This window comes from Misgurnus anguillicaudatus, chromosome 10 (assembly GCF_027580225.2).
Source record: "Misgurnus anguillicaudatus chromosome 10, ASM2758022v2, whole genome shotgun sequence".
Taxonomy (NCBI): Eukaryota; Metazoa; Chordata; class Actinopteri; order Cypriniformes; family Cobitidae; genus Misgurnus; species Misgurnus anguillicaudatus.
In genome coordinates, this window is record NC_073346.2 from 24,795,244 (window position 1) to 24,819,452 (window position 24,209).

The window sequence follows — 24,209 nt, forward strand, 5'->3', positions numbered from 1 at the left end:
ATTATAAAAATAACAAAGAATGATAATTAGACGCCATATCCAGTCTGAAAGCTTCATTTTTGTAATAATTGTTTCAAAAATCTGATGGGTTACCACTAGGGGGAGTTAATCACAAATGACCACTGTCTAATATAGGGTAGGATAAACTCGGGTCAGTTTTAATATGCAAATTCATAAAACATTCATCCTTATGACTGATAACACCATTTTGCCTTTTTGTTTTTAGAAAGATTTAATGACAAACGTGCATAAAATGTTTAGGGATGAGATCTTGTTGCTTTTACGTCTTCACCAGCAGGTGTTTCGAGCGCTTCAAAATCAGTTTTCGAAGCAATTGGTTCATTTGATTTCCATCACTACATCTGGGTAGGGTGACCAGACGTCCCGAAAAATTCGGGACAGTCCCGAAATCTAAGCTGCTGTCCCGAATCCCGAATCCTGCTCTAATTGTCCCGAAAATCATACTGAAGCTAAATCTTAATCCGAATCCCGCTTTAATTTCCTCGAAAATTATACTGAAGCAAAATCTTGAGTAGTAGTTGTCTGATAAAACATGAGCGAGGAGGTTAAGTCATCCTGCAGCCAGCCGCCGCCGGCTGCCCATTGGCTGGAGCCAGCCGCCGCCGGCTGCCCATTGGCTGCAGCCAGCCGCCGCCGGCTGCCCATTGGCTGCAGCCAGCCGCTGCCGGCTGCTCATTGGCTGCAGCATCTTGTTTTTATACTGTAGGCTCTCATTGTGCTTGGTGCAGTTAAAACCTCCGCGAAATATGCTGACGTTGTATTGTTTCTATTAATGTATCTTATTCATCTATATGCACAAAGACAATAGGACCTTTTTGTTTAATAGAGTTGATTAAGAGAGCGAAAGTTGCAGCAACCGCGAGGACAGTTGAAAGTGCAGGCAGTGACAGTCAGTCGCGTGAAGGAGTCAGATTGGTCGAGGGCAGGCAAGGCACTTTGTTAAAAAAAATACTTCTATACGTATTATATAAATTTATACGCATATGTACTTATATTAATAAAAATAGGATTAGTTCAGTAACTTCAGTTTGAAATTCCTTATTTTTATTATAAAATAAAGAAAACTATTATTGTATGAACTATTATTGTATAAAGTATAAAATACTATACGTATTATATAAATTTATTTATATGCATATGTACTTATATTAATATGATTGATTCCGTTTGAAATTCATTATCTTTTATTATTAAATAAAATTAATAAATAAAACTATTATTGGATGAACCCCCCCCCCCCCCCCGTTACGTCTGCACCCCCCCCCCCCCCCCCCCCGTCCCGATTTTCAGCCAATCTCATCTGGTCACCTTAGCTACAGTGCATTTCTAGATTTTTTAAGGCCAATTGCAATTATATTATCATAAATATATATCAAATGTTATTTGTTAAGTAATGTCCTTTTAATGAGCTCCTAACTTTACAACAAAATAACAGCTAACAATGATAACAAAAATAGCAGCAGTTGTATAAATAGAAAACAGCTAAAGCACAGTCCTATAACAGTAACAGTAAAATGTATGCATGATGGGTGAAATTTTCAAATCCACAGATTTAAATAAGCTAAAATAAGTTAATCAAAATATCTTGTTGAATGAGAAAAATCATGCAAATTGTCCATTAAACTATTACAGATTTTTGAAGGGTATTTACAGGTTTAGGTTAAGTGTACCTATTTATTTGGGTTAAAACAACATCAGGTTTAACAGTGTGTCTGACTGGATTTACTACGTTAACTCCCAGTATTTTATACCAAGGTCAAGGGTTTGATATTGCATGTGAAAGACATTTACATAAGTGACCCAAGTTAATATTTTTCCAATAACAGTTTGATCAAATAATCCAGATCCCAAAAAGTCTTCCATACTCAATTCAATTTGATTTATATACTGTAGCATATTTCACAATTGTTCAATTAATTCAAAGCAGCTTTACATTAATAAAAGCCGGAGAAAACACTGAAAAATGGGTGGACAACAAAAGTTGCAAGATTAAACTGAACTATTGAGCATTGTAATAATGCAACTTATAGAAGAGAGATCTAAGTTAAGCCAATGGTGGCTTACTCCCTAAACTCAGAGGGGGAAAAACTTGAGAAAGAGACAGAAATAGCTGATTCTTTTAAATTCAATTTTATTTATATAGTGCTTTTTTAAAGCAGCTTTAATTCCCCCAGCTTTAAGCAGGAGAAAACACAGAAAAATCGACAGACAACATAAGTAGCGAAATACAGCGTCTATGAATAAACTATACAAGCGAGCCTGTTAATGATGTAACGTATAGAAGAAGGTGCTAAGTTAAGCCAATGTCGGCTCAGTCCCCGGGTTGAAAAAAACCCCTAGGAGAAAAACCTCCCGCATTTTTAGCCAGGAGGAAAAAAGTCCTAGGAGGCAAAAAACCCTTGGGAGTGTTTTTTGCTAATCATAAATAGATTTGCTAAAAATAAATACAGCGGCTATGAATTAACTTTACAAGCGAGCGTGTTAATGATGTAACGTATAGATGAAGGTGCTAAGTTAAGCCAATGTTGGCCGAGTCCCCGGGGTTGAAAAAACCCCCTAGGAGAAAACCTCCCGGATTTTTAGCCAGGAGGAAAAAAGTCCTAGGAGGAAAAAAACCCTTGGGAGATATATATATAAACATATATATGTAAACGGATTCTATAGAGGATATACTATTTATAAAGATACTATACTATCTATACAGGATACTATCTACAGACCTTCAGCCAACGATTTGTGTTCATAGGATACAACCTGAAGATGAGAAAGCAAAGAAATGTCAACATTTAGTTTTTAGTCATCATATGTATAGTATATCTAGAACCTTAAAGCCACAATATGTATGATTTCTATAATATATATAATTTGCACAGTGCGATATATTAAATGTGGTTGTGTACTGTAAAGTTCCCATGGATTTGTAAATCCAGAGAAATTCCTGTTTTAAATAATGGCTCGTCTCTTGTCTCCCTTGTAATTGTCACCCTGTTAGTGACTTAATGTCCATGGTATTCTTGGTTTTCGGTTGTAGAAACTAGGGAGACACGAGAGGACAAATGCAGAAATGGTGGTTAGTCCTGCAGCTAATTCATAACGATCGAATTAAATAATGTGATCAAACATACAGTTGAAACCCATTCATTCATTACCTTATCCGGAAACATGATTAGCAAACTCCATCCGTCTCTGGATCATGAAAACAGCATCTCCCATCATTCCCTTATCCTTCAGATATAAAGCTTGTACTTTGTTTTGGGTTTTGTGGGTTTTGTTATACTGTAGGGGTGAAAATTTACATTTAAACAATCTTACTATTGAACACACTATACAACTAACAAAGACAAAGCATGTCATCTGCAAAATGTAGTTTCCTACTCTGTTACCTCTTTCTGCGTTCGAATTCCGGTTTTTCATTACGCCAGTCAGTTCTGAACCAGTCGTGACTTAAGATCTGGTGGAGCCATGGACGTCTATGTGGTCTCACATCCAGGCACCAGTCTATCAGTTCACGGATTTCTGTACAATTTTAGGAGAGAGCTGATTAGTCATCATGACACACAAATGGCAATAATTATCATGGCATAAAGAGATACTTTTGTTGTCATTGAATAATACTGTAAGAAGTCTGTCTGTCTATTATCTAAAGCAGCGGTTCCCAAACTTTTTTTCCTGCGCACCCCCTTCTATGTCCCGACCGGGTTGGCGCACCCCCAAACCCCACTTCAAAAAAAAAAAAAGACTCGCCATAAAGACTCATGTTTAATCATGTGCAAATAACCAGGGGCCAGTTGCACAAGCCGGATGTAAAAAAGTTGGGTGTTAGTCCTACGTCGGGCTTAGCTACGTCCGACATTGTGAAAAATATTTACGCCTGTTGCACCATCTGAAACTACGACTAGAAGAAGCTACGCTCAGCATAGATGATGCGCGCCCCCGTGTATGCGTTTAATATTTAGACGCCCTTCGAGTTTACTATGGTAGGAAACGTACACTTACTGCCGCCAGCTAATAGATGACATATGAGAGCTTTCCTCATATTTACCAGTGCCCTCTCCCTCAAGATGCGTGCGTCACGTGCAGACTCATCAAACACATTCACAAAAGCCTTTACAGTTCGCACAAAAGGTGTATAATAGTTTGCAGATTCATTATAACAGCTCAAGTTTCAAACAAAATTAAATTAAAGCTTTTAATAAGTTCTCTACAGTGTCTTTGTTAGTATTTATGTATTTTATTATAAAAATTAATTGCCGGTCTCTCTACCATGCATGAAAGCACATTGCTCGCGTATCCTGTGCATTAGACGCACCCATGTCTCGTCCCATTTGATTATTTCTATTTTTGCCATAGAAAAAAGTCTCTCTCTCTTGGTCCCTCTCCTCCTTCGTGACTAACAACTTTATCATAAGACGTCCCACACTTGACAGTTTCCCTGATTTCAGACAGTTAAGCATATTTATAATATGGAATGAATGAAACGAGTTGACGCGCATATAGCGGCTGCAGTGCATAACAGAAGAGCAGTGCGTAGAAAAAGACAGCAGCTGTCTTCTACGTTTCTATCAAAAACTAAAAGTATATTTTTTTAATTTAAAATAAAAGCGATTACAAAGGAAATGTTTACTGTTCATGTTTTTTATTCATTTATTGTATGGAAAAATCCCACTTAAAGAGCCAGACCGCCATTAGATTTTTCCACTCGCGCACCCCCCGGTGGCAGCTCGCGTACCCCTGGGGGTGCGCGTACCACTCTTTGGGAATCCCTGATCTAAAGCAGTGATTCTCAACCGGTGGTGAACCTTTATGGGCTCTATCTTACACCCAGCGCAATGCAGCGCAATGCGCGACGCAAGTGTCTTTCGCTAGTTTCCACCCTAATTTTCACGTTTAGCGCCGCGTTGTTTAAATAGCAAATGCATTTGCGCCCCCTTTGCGCCCATGGGCGTTCTGGTCTGAAAAACGAGGTGTGTTCAGGCGCATTGTTGGCGCGTTGCTATTTTGAGGCAACTAAAATAGACTACGCCATTGACCAACAAAAACCTGGTCTAAAGTCTAAAGTCAATGGCGCAATATGTTTTATGTTATTTAAAGAGCGCATTAGTAATATGCGCCTATAAACGGGAGGACAACGCGGGTTTGCTTATCACAAAGTACATAAATGCGGAGCAGCACAAAAATGCTTTTAAATATGAAAGATAAAGGATTGAATTTAAGAGATTATTATTGAGTCTCTTGGACATATTTATAAATGAGGACTGATTATGAGACGTTAGAAGGCGCAAAGAGCTGCTTTACCTGCAGCCTGATAAGTAAATAAATGCTTTGCTTTAAACAAATGCGTCTGCTTCTAAATGTTTTTTTTTTTTAATGCTACCTCACGGATTTATTGTATATGATGTACCTGTGGATATGGCGAGATGAGAAACATTTGTAAGTAATGCTTAAAAAAACTCTTTGCTAAAAAAATCGCTGTCCAAAGTGCTGAAACGTGAGGAGAGCCGTTTGTAATTTCTTTATCTCCTGTTTGTTACAAATAAAGTATTTTTAGAGTACAAACCTTATCTTACATACTTGTAAATTATGTTTTGATGATATTTGATAGCCATACATTTAAAGCAATTACAAGCCTGCTTTTTACTTCCATGACTAAAAGAAAACGGGTTTTAAAGGTTTTAATAAAAAAATAACAATTTCAATATAAGGGAAAAACAACACAATTATTTAACATTAATCTTAAACTGGGGATCTTCTTCCTCCGCTTAGTTTTTCAGTTTACAAAGTTCGTCATCTAAATAGGGATTAGACATAGCGCCAGCGCAACTTGCTTTTAAAGGGAATGAGAGCTGTGACTCTCATTGGTTTACTGCACGTTACGCCCAAAATACTCCCATTACAATAGGACCTACCCTTTTCGACCATGCGCTCGGCGCAAAAACGATTTTTCCCGTCGTTAAATTAGCAAAAGTGGATTCGGACACGTGCGCTGTGCGCTTTAGACAATGCGCTTAGATAGTTAAAATAGGGCCCTTAATCTTTCACTTTAAATAATTTTTTTTCTGCTCAAAATGACACCTATGTGGTTTGGTTTTCCATCTACAGGGGTACCACCAGGTGTACATTTAGTGACACAAAATGCATGTCACAGTGCATCGTTTTTCTGTTATTCTGCGTTGATACTATCATGTTTAGAAAGGTGGTCCTCTGAATGTCTTAAACGGTCATTGGTGGAGGAACCCCTGATTAAAAGTCATTTGTTACCAAATTGTGACCCTGGACCACAAAACCAGTCATAAATCGCATGACTATATTTGTACAGTTTGGGTCAAAATTATGAATTTTTCTTTTATTGCAGATTAATTCTTATAGTTCTGGATTAAAACGAAATTAACGGAAAGCTTTAAATAAATTCTTTACTGTATCTTTGTAAATATTTAGGTATTTTATAATATATAGAATTTATTGGGACGATCTCTCACTCTTTCATGCATGAAAGCACACTGCTCACGTATCCTGTGCATTAGAAGTGCAAATGTCCCATCAAATTGGATTATTTGTCATTTTGCCACAGAAACAAGTCAAGACTTTATACTTACGTCTACTAGACAAACGGTTTAGTCTCAGACATGCGCTACGCCTAAATCGGGTGTACGCCCAAATATTCAAATCGTTGTATATCAGCCAAATATTTTGCTAACAAACCATACAACAGTGAAAATGCTTATTTATTTAGCTTTCGGATAATAAATCTTATTTTTAAAAAACTGAGCCTTATGACTGGTTTTGTGGTCCATAGTTACATCTGGCGCCAGACAGACATTACCTCAGGTTAAGATGATGGCACAGTGATGTAAAACATTGGGGAGCCACTAAATGACTGATAAACTAAACACAATAAAATCTACCATCTTGCCAGACAGACCATATCCTCTGATAATATTTATTGTATTGTATGTTTGATAAGAGGCTTTGTGTGTGCATATGTTGATCGATCATTTCACTCACCCTTTGATAAACCTTCATCATATTTCTTCGGTTCACCCTCATACAAGTCCCATATTTGGGGGTAAGCTCCATGCATCATGAAATATAGCAAAACACCTAAGGCCCAGGCGTTTGCTGGCATGGCAAAGAATTGCTTACTTGTATGAACCTCAGGCGGTGTGGAATGTGCAGCTCCTGTACACAAGGCATTGTGTTTAGTCATTTCGTAAAAGATGACCCAGCATGTTTCCATACTCTGCTTCATTAAAAAAAATCAACTCACCTATAAAGTCCTTGGAATCATGGCCATCACACCCAACTAGATGTCCATGGCCATCACTCCTAGATAGATGTCCATGGCCATCACAGTTAAATACATGTCCAAGCCCAAAGTCAATTAACTTTAACTTCATAGTTTTCTTCTGCACCAAGAAGTTCCCCGCATGTATGTCCGTATGGATGACATCATTAAGCAGGCAGTGTTCAACTGCTTTTACGGCCTGATACATTAGATGTCGTGCTGCATTTTCACTCAGTTTGTGTTTATGAGCAAACCAAAACAAGGATTCGCTCTCCTGAGGATACTCCATCACAATTGAGAACATTTCGCTGGTCTCATACCAGTCATACATCTCGATGATATTCGGGCAACGGTAACCTTCTCTTAACTTAAGCATTAATGCTATTTCTGTTAGCAGCGGTTTGGGATATCCAGGCTGGAGAAAAAAAAATGAACACATTACAATTAGATAAAACTAATATTTTGTGTATTTTCTCTCTAGTTCACTTTACAACTTACAATCTGAATATATCTGTCCTTCTTCTCTTGTTTCATAATTTGCTTGATGGCAACCTGTAAAGATGAAATAAATACTGAGTTAATTTCTCTTGAGCTGACTGAAGCAGCTTACCTGACACTGCACACATTAGCTTAAAGGTTTGAAAATCTACAAACTTTAAACATCGTTTAGATCAAGTGGACGTACAAATTTCTGCAAACATTGTGTTCGATATAAATATGAGTGCATTACCAGATTCCCATCCGATTGACGGATCCCTTTGAACACTACGCCAAAGCTACCTTGCCCAAGCACATCCATCTCTAAGAGTTGATATTTAGACTCCAAAGTCTCTGAACAACACACAGAAAAACATGAAAATTGATGAGGTGTTAAAGTACATCTTAATACAGGGATCAGAAGTAAAGTACAGCATACATTTCAAGGTACAAAAAAATATGATAATGAAACCATTTCACATATTGGTGCAACCCAGTCTAGGAGTAATAAAGGCGGTACACTCACCTGTAGTCACTGAGGGACCTGGCTCGGGATCGGTTGGTTTCTTCTTGCTTTGCTTTTTAAAAAGATTTGAAGTTTTTGGCCTAACAACTTTTACATCTTTTCGGACGGGATTTCCAGCATCTTTTGGTTTAGGATTTCCAGCATCTTTCGGGACAGGATTTCCAGCATCTTTTGGGACAGGATTTCGGGGATTTCCGATTGCTTTTGGTCTTGGATTTTCAGGTCTTTTTGGGTCTGAATTTCCACCACCTTTTAACCCGAAATTGGGTGGAACGGCACCTAACTTTTGTAGGCTGGCATTAGTTGCAGTGATGGCAGGAAAACTAATGTGAGGATTTAACTCACGACTGGCCAGATCGGCATCGAGCTGTGGAGTCGGCACTGACTCTACATTGCTCCTCCGGAAGCAGTCAAGGAAGCAACACTTCTTTGACATTTGTTTGTCCGGACGAATCTTAGTTTTTGCCTCATGGCAGGCCAGATCAGCACCATCCATTCCAACAGGATTAGCAAGATCGGCGTCAAGCTGTGGAGTCGGCACTGACTCCAGATTGCCCCTCCGGAAACGGTCAAATAAGTGACTCTTCAAAGTCTTTCGTTTTTCCGTACGAATAAATATATACGATTCGGGGCATGCAAAATCAGCAACATCCATACCAACAGGAATAGCTGAATCTGCCTCGACATGTTGCGCTTGAACAACAGTCTTTTCTTCCTGGAGGTCAAATAAACGGCTCTTCGAAGCCTTCTGTTTCTTCTGACCAATCTTAGTCTTCGACCAGAATGCCAGATCACCCCCTTCCCTTCCATCAGGGATAGCAGGATCGGCTTCAAGCTGTGGAGCCGGCACTGGCTCCACTTTGCCCCTCCAGGCCCGGTCAAAGTATGTCTTTTGTTGGTCAGGACTGATGTTATTGTCTACACCAAAAAACAAAAACAAATGATAACTATTAGAAAATTAATTATGACAGTAGTTGAAAGTGAATGACAAAGAACCATGGCCAGTGATAATACTTAATAAACACATTTGACAAACTGTGGCAGGGCTCCAAACTGCGACTAAAATTTGCGACCAAATATATTTATTTGTGAGTGAAATTTCTGTCAAGGTCGCCATTGGCGACAATACAAATTTACTCCCTTTGATTGTAAAATTTGCATCCTACGTGCATGTTTTATAACCAGTAGCCTATCGCTTCATTTGTTTTATTAACTCTTTCCCCGCCATTGACGAGATATCTCGTCAATCAAGAGAAAACGCTTCCCCGCCAATGACGAGTATTTCCGTCTTTCCGCAATACTGCTATTATCCACTAGGTGGCGCCCTTCGGCAACTTTTTAAACCCGGAAGTATTGCCCTCTGGCAAGCTGCTGCATGTCCGTGTCTGTTTTAAAGCTGCGGTCGGCAACTTATTTCATCATATTTTTTGATCATATTCACTGAAACCAACACTATGCTCCGATAGAACAACATCAATTAGACTGTTTAAGAAAAAACCCCGCGCTTCTAGCTCCACCTGGAGCCTGTTATTTGTTTTGCAAAAATCCACCGCTCCTGGTTCATTTGGTCCAATCAGCGCAGGCTGGTTCATTTGGTCCAATCAGCGCAGGGCTGTGTAAAATCTGCCTGTCAATCACAGTACCTGCACGCGCCACAGATCCCCCTCCCCCTCGCGCGTTACAATATCACGTGCATCCGCCTGAATTCATAGGTGTTTTGGTTTCAACAGCGTGATGGCGGAGAGAACTTTCAGTAACAAACTTCCGATTTCTCGGTTAACAACTAGAGCTAGGAAACAACCAATGAAAAGAAGGAAACAAAGATAGAAAGCGACTGTGACCGTATTAAAACTAGGATCAATATCGGAGCGGCATTTGAAAGGAATCTACAAGATTTCAAGCTGGATGCAGAGCTTGCCACATTTCTTATCAACAGGTAATTGTGCTTTATCAACCATTGATTGTATTTCGGAGTGTTATGTAAGTAATCTAAGTATTCTTGCTAAGTATGCGTTCACAATAATACTTTTGCACACGCGCTGACGAGAACGAGCTCTGAGGGAGGTTGCTCGGAGGTAGTGGGGGAGGGACATGAAATTGTAAACATTTGGAAACTGCTCAATCCTCCAGAGTTGCCGACGGCAGCTTTAAAGATCGCTCTGAATGGGATCTCTATGAAAAGTCCATCACAAAAATGGAATTATCTCTGCTTTTTGCTCAAAATGTGGTGTTTTTGCAGAAACCTACCCATATTCAAAAGCTGATTACAGAAGAACCACTGAAGGTAGGAAGAAACAGGTTTTTTTTGTTTGAAAGCAGAGGGTCTGTTCTTTCATTTGGTATATTGTATGTTTATATATTTAAAGAAGAACATTTTCTGGAAGGCATTAAACTTTGGTGAAAAACGCTGGCGCTGGCTGGCAACTTTTTTTTAAAAACGCGGGCGGTGAAAGAGTTAAAGGGACAGTTCATCTTATAAGAAAAGCTTATGTTTGAGTCGTTATGTAAATCAGACTACAGAAGACAAAAGGAAAATCACTTTTATAGCTTCAAGAGGGTCTGTTCTTTCATTTGTTATATTGTATGTTTATATATTTGAAGAAGAAATTTTTTTAGAAGGCATTAAACTTTTGTGAAAATCATGAAAAACGCTGGCGCTGGCTGGCAACTTTTTTTAAAAACGCTGGCAGTGAAAGAGTTAAATGCCTAATTTAAAGCTGAATTTGTAGTTCAATTTATAAACCAGTTATTTATTTCTCTTTTTAAATCGCTTTTTGAAATACATTTTGAAATTCCATTATTTAATTAAGAATTTGTAAATGCAATTTAAAATGATGAACTTATTGAGTGTTTTATGTTGTTTTTGTAAATAGTTATATTACTTTGAACTATTTATTCATGGATTAATATTTCATTTCTACATTACTTTTATAATCTGACTTTTTATTGCCTAATAAAATGTTACATAATGATTTTTTTGCAACTTTGTCTATTTATTTATAGATTAATTAATAAATTTTTAAACAAATGTATTAATTGCTATTTTTATTGTCCACGTAGTTATTAAATATTGAAGTTCTGTATTACATTTTGCATGACTCTTGTGGTCCTCCATAATCTACAAGGCACAGATTTGGTTAAAATATTAAGGGGGTTGAAGTGTCAAGTGTACATAATGTTGTTATCATAAATCATTTGTAAATATTGGGTTGTCATTGCTAGTTTAAATTATTGGGGGGTTACCTCTCCCCATCCACCTGGACACTAAGCCTCCATTAATAAAACAATGTAACCGAGTATCTTATAAAACTGATTTAATAAATTCATTTTTTTGTTGTTTTTCTAATGTGTTCTAACTCTTATTTTAACAGCATTAGTAATGCAAATAGCATTGCTGTATTTTCATAATGCTGTTAAAATAAGAGTTTAAAAATGTGTCTAACATTCATTTCTTATTGTAAGATGTTTTATTTAACTGACTTTAATGTAATACAAATATCAGTATCTGCATGGGCCAACTAAACTTTTGAGGAACAAACATCATGACACAGATTTAAAAAATGGCAAGTACACAAAATTCCAACTAACCTATTGGGCTGTTCGCCTCATCAAAAGTAGGAGTAAACTCCTTTCCTCTACCGGCGCGTCTGTCTAACAGAGATCCGATGTTCAGGACACTCTCAGGCAAAGCACACGGCAGGACAAAATCCATTCCACTATCTTGACTCCTTCCCAACACTGCAATTCAATAAATAATGTTATAAAATTAATGCTAAAGTGATTTTGTGTCAAAAACTTGTCACTTCATTTTAATGTATTGTTTATTCTGCATCAGTGGCTGCCGGTGACTTCATTTTCGAGGGCGCCCGAATGGGAAACTCATCAAAACATGTATTTAGCCCGTCATGTGTGTAGCTCATTATGTGAAAATATGCGTTTAGCGCGTCATGTTAACCTATGTGCATTATGCATCAGGTCAAAATACGTGCTTGCTGCACACACTTTAAAGGGGTTTATAATAAAAGAGATGCTCACGTTTGCCAGACACTCGCTTAATCTCATGTGTAATCAGAGTTTAGTATTAAGTGAGTGTCTTCCACGTATTTTGTGAATGTGAGCGTCTCCTTTATTGCCTAGAATTGCCTATTTATTATGTTATACATCCCTAATGAAAATAAAAGATGGTTTTACTATAGTTGCATCCAAAAAACATGGTTACTGTAGTAAAACCATTGTTACCACAAAATAACCATGGTTTTGCTAATAGTAATCAATACACCATTAAACATGGTTACAACACTTTTACCACAAAAGGTCAATTTTTGTGAGGGATATTAAAACACAAGGCCTCATATGACCTAGCTCTTATCTTAAATTGCAGGGATGTTTTATTAATTTTGGTCGCTTTTTTAAATTAATGGAGTCAAAATTTGGCTGTGTGTCAAGAAAAACTGCATTTTAAATGTCAAGTACACGAGCACCACCTTGTGTGTCTTTATGTACACGTGCATTAACAACACAATAACTGTATGTAAACTTATCAGTATTAAAGTCACATTTTGCTTTAACTTGAATCTTACTTGTTGGGCTTTTTGCCTCAGCATATGCAGGAGAAACTTTCTCCATCTCCTCAACTTCTCCACACGGATTCACACTACCGGCAGCTTTCCCGAATTCTGACAACGGTCCAGTGTTAAGGATAGTGTCAAAGCTCAGAAAAGTATCCGATAGGAATAAATCCATATCTTGCTCAAACACTGCAATTACAATTCAAAAATTAATGCTTAACTTGAAATAATATTTTTGTAATAAAACATGTAACTTCATTTAAACTGACACTGTTTACTATATTGTATTAAATAAACATCACATTTGCAGTTATGCTGAAGGTCTGGATAACAACAGTTATATGCAATATTCCATAACTATATTTTTAACATCCCTTATGAAAATTAAACATGGTTTTACTACAGTTACATCCAACAAAACATGGTTACTGTAGTTAAACCATTGTTACTACAAAATAACCATGGTTAAAGTAATCAATACACCAAGAAACATGGTTACTACACTTTTACCACAAAAGGTACATTTTCATGAGGGATATTAAAAAACAAGGCCTCATACGACCTAGCTCTTATCTTAAAGGGGGGGTTCAATGGTATTTCAAGCATTCTGACTTATAAACATGGTTATAGAGTTGTTTCCTCATGCTAAGCGTAGGCAAAATGTCAAAAAAGCATTTGGGCGTGTAACAGAGTATTTCTGTGCCGAATGCACTTCGCCAGGGTTCGTACAACTTTCGGAAAGTTTTTTTCGATTACAGGTCCAACTGACGTTTCAGGGGTTTTCTATACGTATCACTTCTTTATATGGGCACTTCCCCCGGAAATCCCCGCCCACCCGTCAATCAGCGGGAGACGCTAAAACTTTCAAACATCTTATCACGCGATACAGCTTTGTTTAATTTCAAAACTCAACAATGGCACGAAAGAAGAAGTGTGTTTTTGGATGTAAGGAGAAGAAATCCAACCTTATGAAAACAATGGATATAGTTTATTTTCCGGGGTAGCAGCGGAGTTTTGCGTGTGAGTTTGATGCGCTGGATTTTCCCAAACGGGTCATGAGTTGCACGCGGTAAGTAAGACTTTTGTCTTATGTTGGAAATAGGCGCGTGCATATTATATAAATGACACGAATATGTAGTGAATCATAAGTTAAACAGTGTTGTATAGTGTTGCATGACTCATACTCGCTCCTCTCGCGGTAGTAACTCCTCCTCCATTTTTTCATACGTTATCGGAAAGATTCGGTAAAGCTAATCTTTCTTTTATATATCTGATTAAACTAAAGACTCTTCGGACATGATGTCATACTACTCTATAGGTACTCCAGATTAACATCAGAAATGCAGAAACAGCATGTGTTACGTGAGCTTTAAATTGTGGGGATGTTTTATTAATTTTGGTTAATTTGTTTTATCAATTTATTAATTTTGCATGTTCTGCTGGTCAAGAAAAATGGTGGGTAAAATGTCAAGTACACGAGCACCACCTTGTGTGTCTATATGTACACCTGAATTAACAACACAATTACTGTATATAAACTTATAAGCATTAAAGTCACATTTTGCTTTAACTGGCATCTTACCTGTTGGGCTTTTCGCCCCAGCATTTGCAGGAGAATCCTCCTCAACTCCTCCACACGGATTCACACTACCGGCAGCTTTCCCGAATTCTGACAACAGTCCAGTGTTAAGGACAGTGTCAAAGCCCAGAAAAGCATTCGATAGGAATAAATCCATATCTTGCTCAAACACTGCAATTACAATTCAATAAATTAATGCCTTAACTTGAAATTATATTTTTGTATAAAACATGTAACTTAATTTAAACTGACACTGTTTACTATATTGTATTAAATAAACATCACATTTGCAGTTATGCTGAAAGTCTGGGTAACAACAGTTATATGCAGTATTCCATAACCAGGGAGCTACACTGCGACCAAAATGGTCGCATATGCGACCTTTTGAACTGCCGTTGCGACCCTAATTTTTAATGGGTCGCAAATGTGCTACCTAGTGTTTTAGACAATATGCTATGATTTACTAAGAGCATTTATTAAAATATAAATGTGGATTTTAAGAATACGTTTTATAACGTGCTCTGAGCCATCAACACGTTGGCTTCATTTTGCGTGAAAGCACGTCGTGTCTCTCCCTATCAGTGTGCGTTTGCGTGCTCAGCTGTTTCTCAATGAATTGGGTGCGACGCAAGCGCAGTGTCTTCCATGTTTCTTCAGAGGTCTTTCTTCACTGAGGACGTGGGACCCGTATGGTTCCGGGTTTATATTTTAAATGGTCTGTCGGGTCCGGTTAGGTCCTAGTTTAATTACTTTGGGTCCCAAGTCTGATTAATATTGAGTTTATAACCCGAGTCGATCGGAAAACGGCCATGAGCGCTACCGCGCTAAAGCTCGAGTGCAGTTTAGCGTCCGTGCCTTCGGTTTCTATGGCGATGGTTCTTGTTACGACCACGCGCTGCGTTTTCTTTCTCACATGTTTTTAATAATCTTATTATTAATAAACCATATATTTTCTAAAACCATATTCATATTAAGTTTGCACAGATTGTAGCAAAAAAGCAGTGCTAATGTCAAGCCCATTGCACTAAACGAGCAAAGCAATGTAAAGTTTGTCACCGGGACAGCAAGTAGATTTGAAAATAAAATAAGTGGAATAATATTATTGAAATAATAAGTGGATTAAGCTTTTTAAATCGGCAAGAGAGAAATAGAAAGATAGAGCAGAAGCAGTAAAGTGACTATTTAATAGAAATTATTACCATTATAACATCAGTCATAACATCAGTCACATTTATAATCTATAGACCTGCACTGTCTATTAATATACTATACATAGTATTGTATTATATTGAGTTTGATAAAAGGGGTCTAATTGCTTCATATATCAGTGCAAAAACAGTAAGTGTTTTCGTGGTGCTTTGACAAACAGTGTCAGCTTTGTTAATGGCAAAGAAAGTTTGGAGTGTTTAGATTAATGAAATATAATGTGAAATTAATATTAATTTTCAATAAATCAAAGTATTGTGTTGTGTCACACATTATTAGTTCTTCGTCATATGTATAGTAGACCATTATTTGTCAGTGGGTAATGATTGCCCTTTTTACCGGTTACCACCACCAAGTAAATTTCAGATCTGTGGGAAACACTGACTGCAACGTTTAAGAAAACAAGGCGGCATATGGTTTAAAAGATGGCAAGTAAAATAAAAAGCATATCTGTATGCAATACAGTTTCATTATTGTTCATTATTAACCAGAGCGCCTTAATATAACTTGAAAAAAATATGTGCGACCAAATAATATTTTGAGCCAGTAACTGAAAAAGTTGGTAGCGCAAGTGCCACCAGTGGAAAAGGTTAGTGTAGTTCCCTGATAACTATATTTTTTATGTTAAATCAAACATGGGTTTACTACAGTTACATCCAAAAAAACATGGTTACTGTAGTTAAACCATTTACCACAAAATACCCACGGTTAAAGTAATCAATACACCAAGAAACATGGTTACTACACTTTTACCACAAAAGGTACATTTTCATGAGGGATATTAAAACACAAGGCCTCATACAACCTAGCAATTATCTTAAAGGGGTGGTTCAATGGTATTTCAAGCATTCTGACTTATTAACATGGTTATAGAGCTGTTTCCTCATGCTAAGCGTAGGCAAAATGTCAAAAAAGCATTTGGGCGTGTAACAGAGTATTTCTGTGCCGAATGCACTTCGCCAGGGTTCGTACAACTTTCGGAAAGTTTTTTTCGATTACAGGTCCAACTGACGTTTCAGGGGTTTTCTATACGTATCACTTCTTTATATGGGCACTTCCCCCGGAAATCCCCGCCCACCCGTCAATCAGCGGGAGACGCTAAAACTTGCAAACATCTTATCACGCGATACAGCTTTGTTTAATTTCAAAACTCAACAATGGCACGAAAGAAGAAGTGTGTTTTGGATGTAAGGAGAAGAAAGCCAGCCTTATGGAAACAATGGATATAGTTTATTTTCCAGGGTAGCAGCGGAGTTTTGCGTGTGAGTTTGATGCGCTGGATTTTCCCAAACGGGTCATGAGTTGCACGCGGCAAGTAAGACTTTTGTCTTATGTTGGAAATAGCGCGTGCAATTTATATAAATAACACGAACATGTAGTGAATCATAAGTTAAACAGTGTTGTATAGTGTTGCATGACTCGTACTCGCTCCTCTCACGGTAGTAACTCCTCCTCCTCCATTTTTTCATACGTTATCGGAAAGATTCGGTAAAGCTAATCTTTCTTTTATAAATCTGATTAAACTAAAGACTCTTCGGACATGATGTCATACTACTCTATAGGTACTCCAGATTAATATCAGAAATGCAGAAACAGCATGTGTTACATGAGCTTTAAATTGTGGGGATGTTTTATTAATTTTGGTTAATTTGTTTTATCAATTTATTAATTTTGCATGTTCTGCTGGTCAAGAAAAACGGTGGGTAAAATGTCAAGTACACGAGCACCACCTTGTGTGTCTATATGTACATGTGAATTAACAACACAATTACTGTATATAAACTTATAAGCATTAAAGTCACATTTTGCTTTAACTGGCATCTTACCTGTTGGGCTTTTCGCCCCAGCATTTGCAGGAGAATCCTCCTCAACTTCTCCACACGGATTCACACTACCGGCAGCTTTCCCGAATTCTGACAACGGTCCAGTGTTAAGGACAGTGTCAAAGCCCAGAAAAGCATTCGATAGGAATAAATCCATATCTTGCTCAAACACTGCAATTACAATTCAATAAATTAATGCCTTAACTTGAAATTATATTTTTGTATAAAACATGTAACTTAATTTAAACTGACACTGTTTACTATATTGTACTAAATAAACATCACATTTGCAGTTATGCTGAAAGTCTGGATAACAAAAGTTATATGCAGTATTCCATAACTATATTTTTATGTTAACATCCCTTATGAAAATTAAACATGGGTTTTACTACAGTTACATCCAACAAAACATGGTTACTGTAGTTAAACCAGTTACCACAAAATAACCACGGTTAAAGTAATCAATACACCAAGAAACATGGTTACTACACTTTTACCACAAAAGGTACATTTTCATGAGGGATATTAAAAAACAAGGCCTCATACGACCTAGCTCTTATCTTAATTGTGGGGATGTTTTATTAATTTTGGTTAATTTGTTTTATCCATTTATTAATTTTGCCTGTTCTGCTGGTCAAGAAAAACGGCGGGTAAAATGTCAAGTAAGTTACACGAGCATCACCAGGTGTGTTTATATGTGCATTAACAACACAATAACTGTACATAAACTTATCAGCATTAAAGAAAATTTTGCATTCTCTGGCATCTTACCTGTTGGGCTTTTCGCCCCAGCATTTGCAGGAGAATCCTCCTCAACTCCTCCACACGGATTCGCACTACCAGCAGCGTGCATGACTTCAGACAATGATTCAGTGTTTAAGACGTTGTCAAATGTCAGAAAAGCATTCGATAGAAAAGCATCCATCTCTGCTTTAAACACTGCAAATACATTTTCAATAAATTAATGCATTCATTTGAAATTATATTTTTGTATAAAACATGTTACTTAATTTAAACTGAAATTGTTTATTAAATTGTATTAAATAAACATCACATTTGCAAGTATGCTGATAATCTGGATAACAACAGTCGTAGTATTGCATAATATTTATAATATAATATTGTATATTATATACAATAATATATATAATAATATACTTGTATAATACTTTCATGTTATACATCCCTTATAAAAATTAAACATGGTTTTACTACAGTTACATACAAAAAGACATGTTTACTATAGTAAAACCATTGTTACCACAAAATAACCATGGTTTTGCTAATAGTTATGGGGTGCAAACTCATCAGAGGTAAAAAAAATAGGTGACAAAGCCACAAGCACTCTCTCTCGCTCCCATACATATACATATATACATACATACATGCATTCATATATTTGTGTGTGTGTGTGTGTGTGTGTGTGTGTGTGTGTGTGTGTCCTTATTTTTCAACTTTTAAAAGTTCATGCTCTTACCCCACTAATATGTTTGAATAAATAAATAATAAATTGGGCAAAATGTTTTCAATATTAATTCATATTTAGAGGTTGCTCAAGACCTTTGAAGTTTAACATTTGCATATTATGTGATACTTTGTGCTAGCATGTATAATTGTTTAATAATATATACTTATGGCAGCAATGGACTTATTTGACCATGCTCCATGTAATTAAAACTCCTGTTTTAGTTGTGATATGTCTTTCAAAGCAAGAAAGCTTCAATGTGAATAAAGCACAATTGCAATATACACTGATATATGGTTACTCGAATCAGAAGAGTAGTTAACAGTAGTTAATGCACCACAAACTAACATCAAAATAACATAAACAAAAATTAATAAAATGCTATTATACAATGCATTAACTATTGTGGAAAAAATACAACCGTTTTGTGTTACAAAAACTTGTATTTCATATTATTCAGTAGGCATACACATAAACAAATAATTCAGGGTCTGTTCTGTTCACAGTTATAGCTGTAATACAGTATGAATATGAACTCTGAACGAGCAACTTCAAACTTGTGTACAATTCGACGTACAAATCTTATTAAAGGTACAAAAGTGATTTAGTTAAGAGCTGTGAGCGATTTACCCTCAATGCTGTTTGATTGACACCGGGGAGCAAATTAGGTAACTTCCCCTTTAAGACCGGATCTAATATACTGTTTCACATGCGTTTTCTCTTTCAGCTGTTTACTTTCTCTTCAGACCTAAATGGTTGTTTTCATGAGGATACTTGCAAAGAAGGGGATTTTGACGCATGTGTGTATTTAAGGCTAATACAGTGGATTTAATACTTACAACCTTAATGATTAGCGGACTGGTAGCGGATGCGCGCGTCTTGTACGCTCCCTTAGTAACAGCGCGGGCATGTAATGTTTGTTGTTTGTGTTTTATAATCACTTGATTTAAAACTGCGGTGCGTACAATGAACACTCATCGGATCTAGACGAATCACAAGAATGACCTATTTTGGATCCAAAACGTTCCCGAAAATGTGACAATTGCACCCCTGAATACACAAATAAACATGGTTACTACACTTTTACCACGAAAAGTTTAATTGTCGTGAGGGATATTTAAAAACTAGGCCTCGTACGGCTTCATCTTTAACAGCGCGGATGTTTTATTAATTTTGGTCGCTCTTGGTTAAATTAATGGAGTCAAAATTTGGCTGCGTATGCTGCCTGTCAAGAAAAACGGCGGGTAAAATGTCAAGTACACAGCACAATCGTGTGTCTAAATAGTTACACACGCATTAACAACAAAATAATTGTATTTAAACTTAAGAATTATAAAGAAACATGTTTTGCTTTACCTGTTTTTGGGCTTTTCGCCTCAGTGTCAAAGTTCAGCACAGCATTGGGTAGGCAAAAATCCATGTTTGCAACATCTGCTCCTTCCCTGACCATGAAGGACGTTAAAGGGCGAGACATGATGTTGAAAGTAGACTGCAGACTGTGTTTAGACTTGGTCTACAAAGATTTGTGGTCTGAATAAACCGTCTGTCTGTACACAGCGCGTCAAAGTAGCTTAAAGTAGCAAACTGTTTGCTTAATTCAGCAAAATCACTCAGTAATCTGTACACGGGTTTCGGAGTCAACCAGAGCCAAGCGTTCAGATCAATAGAATGGTAGCGTTTGCTTCTGACTGACCCTTTTTATAGGAACTGTTTGTGACGTCATAATGGTTCCATGACAACGATGCGTTCTATGAGAACAATGGGTTCCATGATTATGACGCGTTCTATGTTCACTGTTCAACAGTAATAATTTTTTTCCAATTTATATGTCCCAATTGTGTTGTTTAAATAAAACTATTTACAACTTGTGTACTTTTTATATGCATATCATATTAAATGCTTTAATGTGTCTTACTTAATGCTTATTGCTACTTTTTGAAATGTATTTTACAGTAAGTATTTTGTATTAATATATTTAGACCTATTGTGTTATTCATATACAACCACTAGATGGCACTATGTTTATTACAGTAACGTTAAAAGAGTAAGGTCGTGGTGTATTAGTATTAGTCGAGAGTAAAACACAGACATGCTGAGATTTTTGTGTTTTATTTAAATCATCAAAAAGCATCAGAGGTCATATATTTTAATACATGATACATACAAAAGTTTTTTCATTGCTTATATGGCAGTCAGTAAAACAGACAATTACAAAGAGGATAATCTATTACAGCAGTTAAATCATCACCAGAGACAAAGTTACATATTGCTGGGTTTACTGCAGGGTTAAATTCACTAAACACTCCATAATATTAATTCCTAAACACATTAAAGAACATTTGACACGTTGACTGATGAAGAACCACTACAGAAGCTAAAGGGTCATGGTGATGGACAAAATACTGTATGAGATGGGAGGAAAAGATTTTGAAAAATGTTTCCACTACCAAAATTATTTGTTCTGCCCCAAACCAATTTTATGCAACAATATCTATATCTAAAGCAAGTGAAGCCTAGAGGTTAAATGTGGCATAACACTACTTTAAACAGAGATATACCTTATTAAAAAAAATATTACCTTAGTCAGTCTTAAAGATATCAAGAGTGTATTTTTTACATTATAGATTTTATGTAGAAATCTCTGAAACTTGCTTCACTGATACTCTGTGTTTAGATATAGTTAATAAAGTTCAGTTTAAGGATTTTGCCCTGCCAGTCAAGAAGACCACATGCCTTTATCTTTATTCACTGATATATCTACATTTAAGATAAAGAACACGGTACCATATACCATTAATCTATATAAAGCACTGTACCATACCACCAAAAACGTCCTAAAGTCATACTTTTGTTAAAATATTAATTTTTATCACCACCAGGTGGCGACTGTAGCTCAGACATGCAGTCACTGTTTCATTTCTCTGCAAAGGTTTGAGTGGAGATGAGCACGTGGACCTGTGTGACAATAATAAGAGATTATTCAAAGACATATTAAAAATTATGATAACTTTAGTATTGGGCTAAACATTTCCTACTGAAAAACAGCTAAAACCAACCTAAGTTAGGTGGCTGGTGGTTTTAACTAGTCTCCTAGCTTGGTTTTAGCTGGTTTAGTTTAGCTGTAGCAGGATGGTTTTAGAAAGGTTTTATGAGCCCAATTTTAGCAGTTCAGATCAAAAGACCAGCTTTACCTGGCTAAAAGCTTTGAAGAGTGGTCTTAGCTGGTTTACGGCGGTCCTCTAAGCCTGGCAAATATGCACACATCTGGTTTCCTGCCTGGTCAAGCTAATGGGTCACCTGGTCTTCCACCATGACCAGCCAAACTCCCTTTAAATCCAGCCTGCTGCAGCAGTTAAAACAGGCTGGGAGACCAGTTAAAACCAGCTAGCCAACTTAGGTCTGGTCAGCAGGGTTATAGATGCAATCTACTGTATACAGTATGTACCTGGGGCATAATACAGTTAAAGTTCCTCAAAGTTACAGGATTAGTTTTGAGTTGACAAAACCAAACTTTCACTCTAAAAATATTTGTAACTAGTGCTGGGCAAAGATTAATCAATATAATTAATTATTTTTTGCGTAATGTATGTGTGTATGTTGTGTGTAATTATTATGTATATTTAAAAACATTTTATGTAGAATATATAAAAATATTAATAAATATATATAAACATGTAAATGTTTCTCAAAAAAATACATGAATGTGTGTGTGTGTGTGTGTGTGTGTGTGTGTGTGTGTGTGTGTGTGTGTGTGTGTGTGTGTGTGTGTGTGTGTGTGTGTGTGTGTGTGTGTGTGTGTGTGTGTGTGTGTGTGTGTGTATTTATATACATAATAATTACGCACAGCACACACATATAACGCAAAAAATAACTAGATTAATCTTTGTCCAGCACTATTTTTAACCCATAATGGCACCTAAATAATGGACAAAACATGTGCTGGGTTAAAAATGACCCAATGTTGTGTTGTTGTTGTTATGCAGAATACCCAGCATTGAGTAAATTTTAACCCAGTGGTGGGTTCTGTCCAATATTTTCCCAATATGGTTTAAAAAACAACCCAGACATTTTTAGAGTAAATGTGATCACTGATGACCAGGCAATGTTGGTACCACAAAGCTGATCATCAACTTTTCAGTAATCATTTATGTTCTATTTTTTATCAGTTTTTATCTTAGCAGTATATACAGTCACCCATCATACAGTCCATCATGCAATGGTAGTTCATTGTCATTTCTTAATAATCATGCACAAATATTAAGCAAGTTATATACTGTTTCTCTCCTGCTGTCAAAGCAAGAAAGAAAGATTGCTGATACATGACAATGAGTGCGTTAATGTAAGTTAAACAAATATGAACCTGTTAGCTGGCACTTTTATTGTTGAGCATTTTCTGAAAAACGACACACCCAAACTAAAATGTTTGCAGTTCTTAAAGCCTATGGCCTATATTCATAATTCTGGTCTTGTTTGAAACTAGACTCTTTTTGTTGCCCAATAGTCATAACTAATTTTACCTAATTTTAATAGAAATGAAATTGCTAAACAAGGGGACACCATATAGGTAAACTGAATGTCTGACCATGTTGTGATTCAAATTTAAGAATGTTACTCCAAAAAATGTAGTTTCTGTGAGCTTTTATTTAAAAAAAAAAATGCTGACGTCCTTTCAAAGAAAATGCACCTGAAGACTCCAAATAGACACATGATAACAAAATGACATGATAACCAAATGAGAATGAGTCAGCATACCGCATGATGTATATCAATTCAGAACCTCTCTGCCCACCAAAGCACATAAAAGTATAAAATATACTTATTTTGAATGTGGTCGCTCAGGAATGGACTCCAGATTCCAGTCCTAATCTGTGTCATTTGAAGGTCTATTTTACATCACAAGGAGAAAACACACACACACACACACACACACACACACACACACACACACACACACACACACACACACACACACACACACACACACACACAGAAATTGGTCCCCACAACATGATAATTACCAGGTACACACTCAATTTATCTATAAAATGACACATCTGCAAAACATTGTATCCTTATTAACATTAAAGAAAACAAGAAAAAAGAATATTAAAAAAAGACATATCGATCAACTTACAGCAAAGAATAACTTTATTAACATTGTTTTTTAGTCTGTAACAGAAAAGATTTAAAATGCATCAATTTGCCTGAAAAAAATAAAAAAATTCTTATTTAAAATATAATATTTTTTGACCATTTGATACT

At 36.6% G+C, this 24,209-nt stretch overlaps 2 protein-coding genes across 3 annotated transcripts; both read right to left on the minus strand.

The window, feature by feature from the left end:
* Window positions 1-2,128: 2,128 nt before the first annotated feature.
* On the minus strand, window positions 2,129-14,621 carry LOC129448137 (uncharacterized). Of its 2 annotated transcripts, XM_073872191.1 has the most exons (12): window positions 14,457-14,621; window positions 12,887-13,063; window positions 11,895-12,044; window positions 8,307-9,224; window positions 8,034-8,134; window positions 7,802-7,855; window positions 7,286-7,718; window positions 7,024-7,197; window positions 3,405-3,537; window positions 3,171-3,297; window positions 2,922-3,055; window positions 2,129-2,775 (listed from the first exon to the last, which is right to left on the minus strand). In XM_073872191.1, the coding sequence occupies exons 1-10, from the start codon at window positions 14,608-14,610 to the stop codon at window positions 3,249-3,251; spliced, it is 2,343 nt and encodes a 780-aa protein (XP_073728292.1). In that variant the 5' UTR covers window positions 14,611-14,621; the 3' UTR covers window positions 2,129-2,775; window positions 2,922-3,055; window positions 3,171-3,248. The 2 variants fall into 2 exon arrangements, with proteins under 2 accessions (XP_073728292.1, XP_073728291.1); XM_073872190.1 differs by having other exon boundaries at window positions 2,129-3,055.
* A 2,703-nt stretch (window positions 14,622-17,324) lies between these two features.
* Window positions 17,325-20,681, minus strand: LOC129444977 (uncharacterized). The gene is made up of 4 exons (XM_073872731.1): window positions 20,304-20,681; window positions 18,254-18,421; window positions 17,486-17,653; window positions 17,325-17,398 (listed from the first exon to the last, which is right to left on the minus strand). Exons 1-4 carry the CDS (start codon window positions 20,419-20,421, stop codon window positions 17,325-17,327), a joined length of 528 nt encoding a protein of 175 aa, XP_073728832.1. The 5' UTR covers window positions 20,422-20,681.
* Window positions 20,682-24,209: the final 3,528 nt, after the last annotated feature.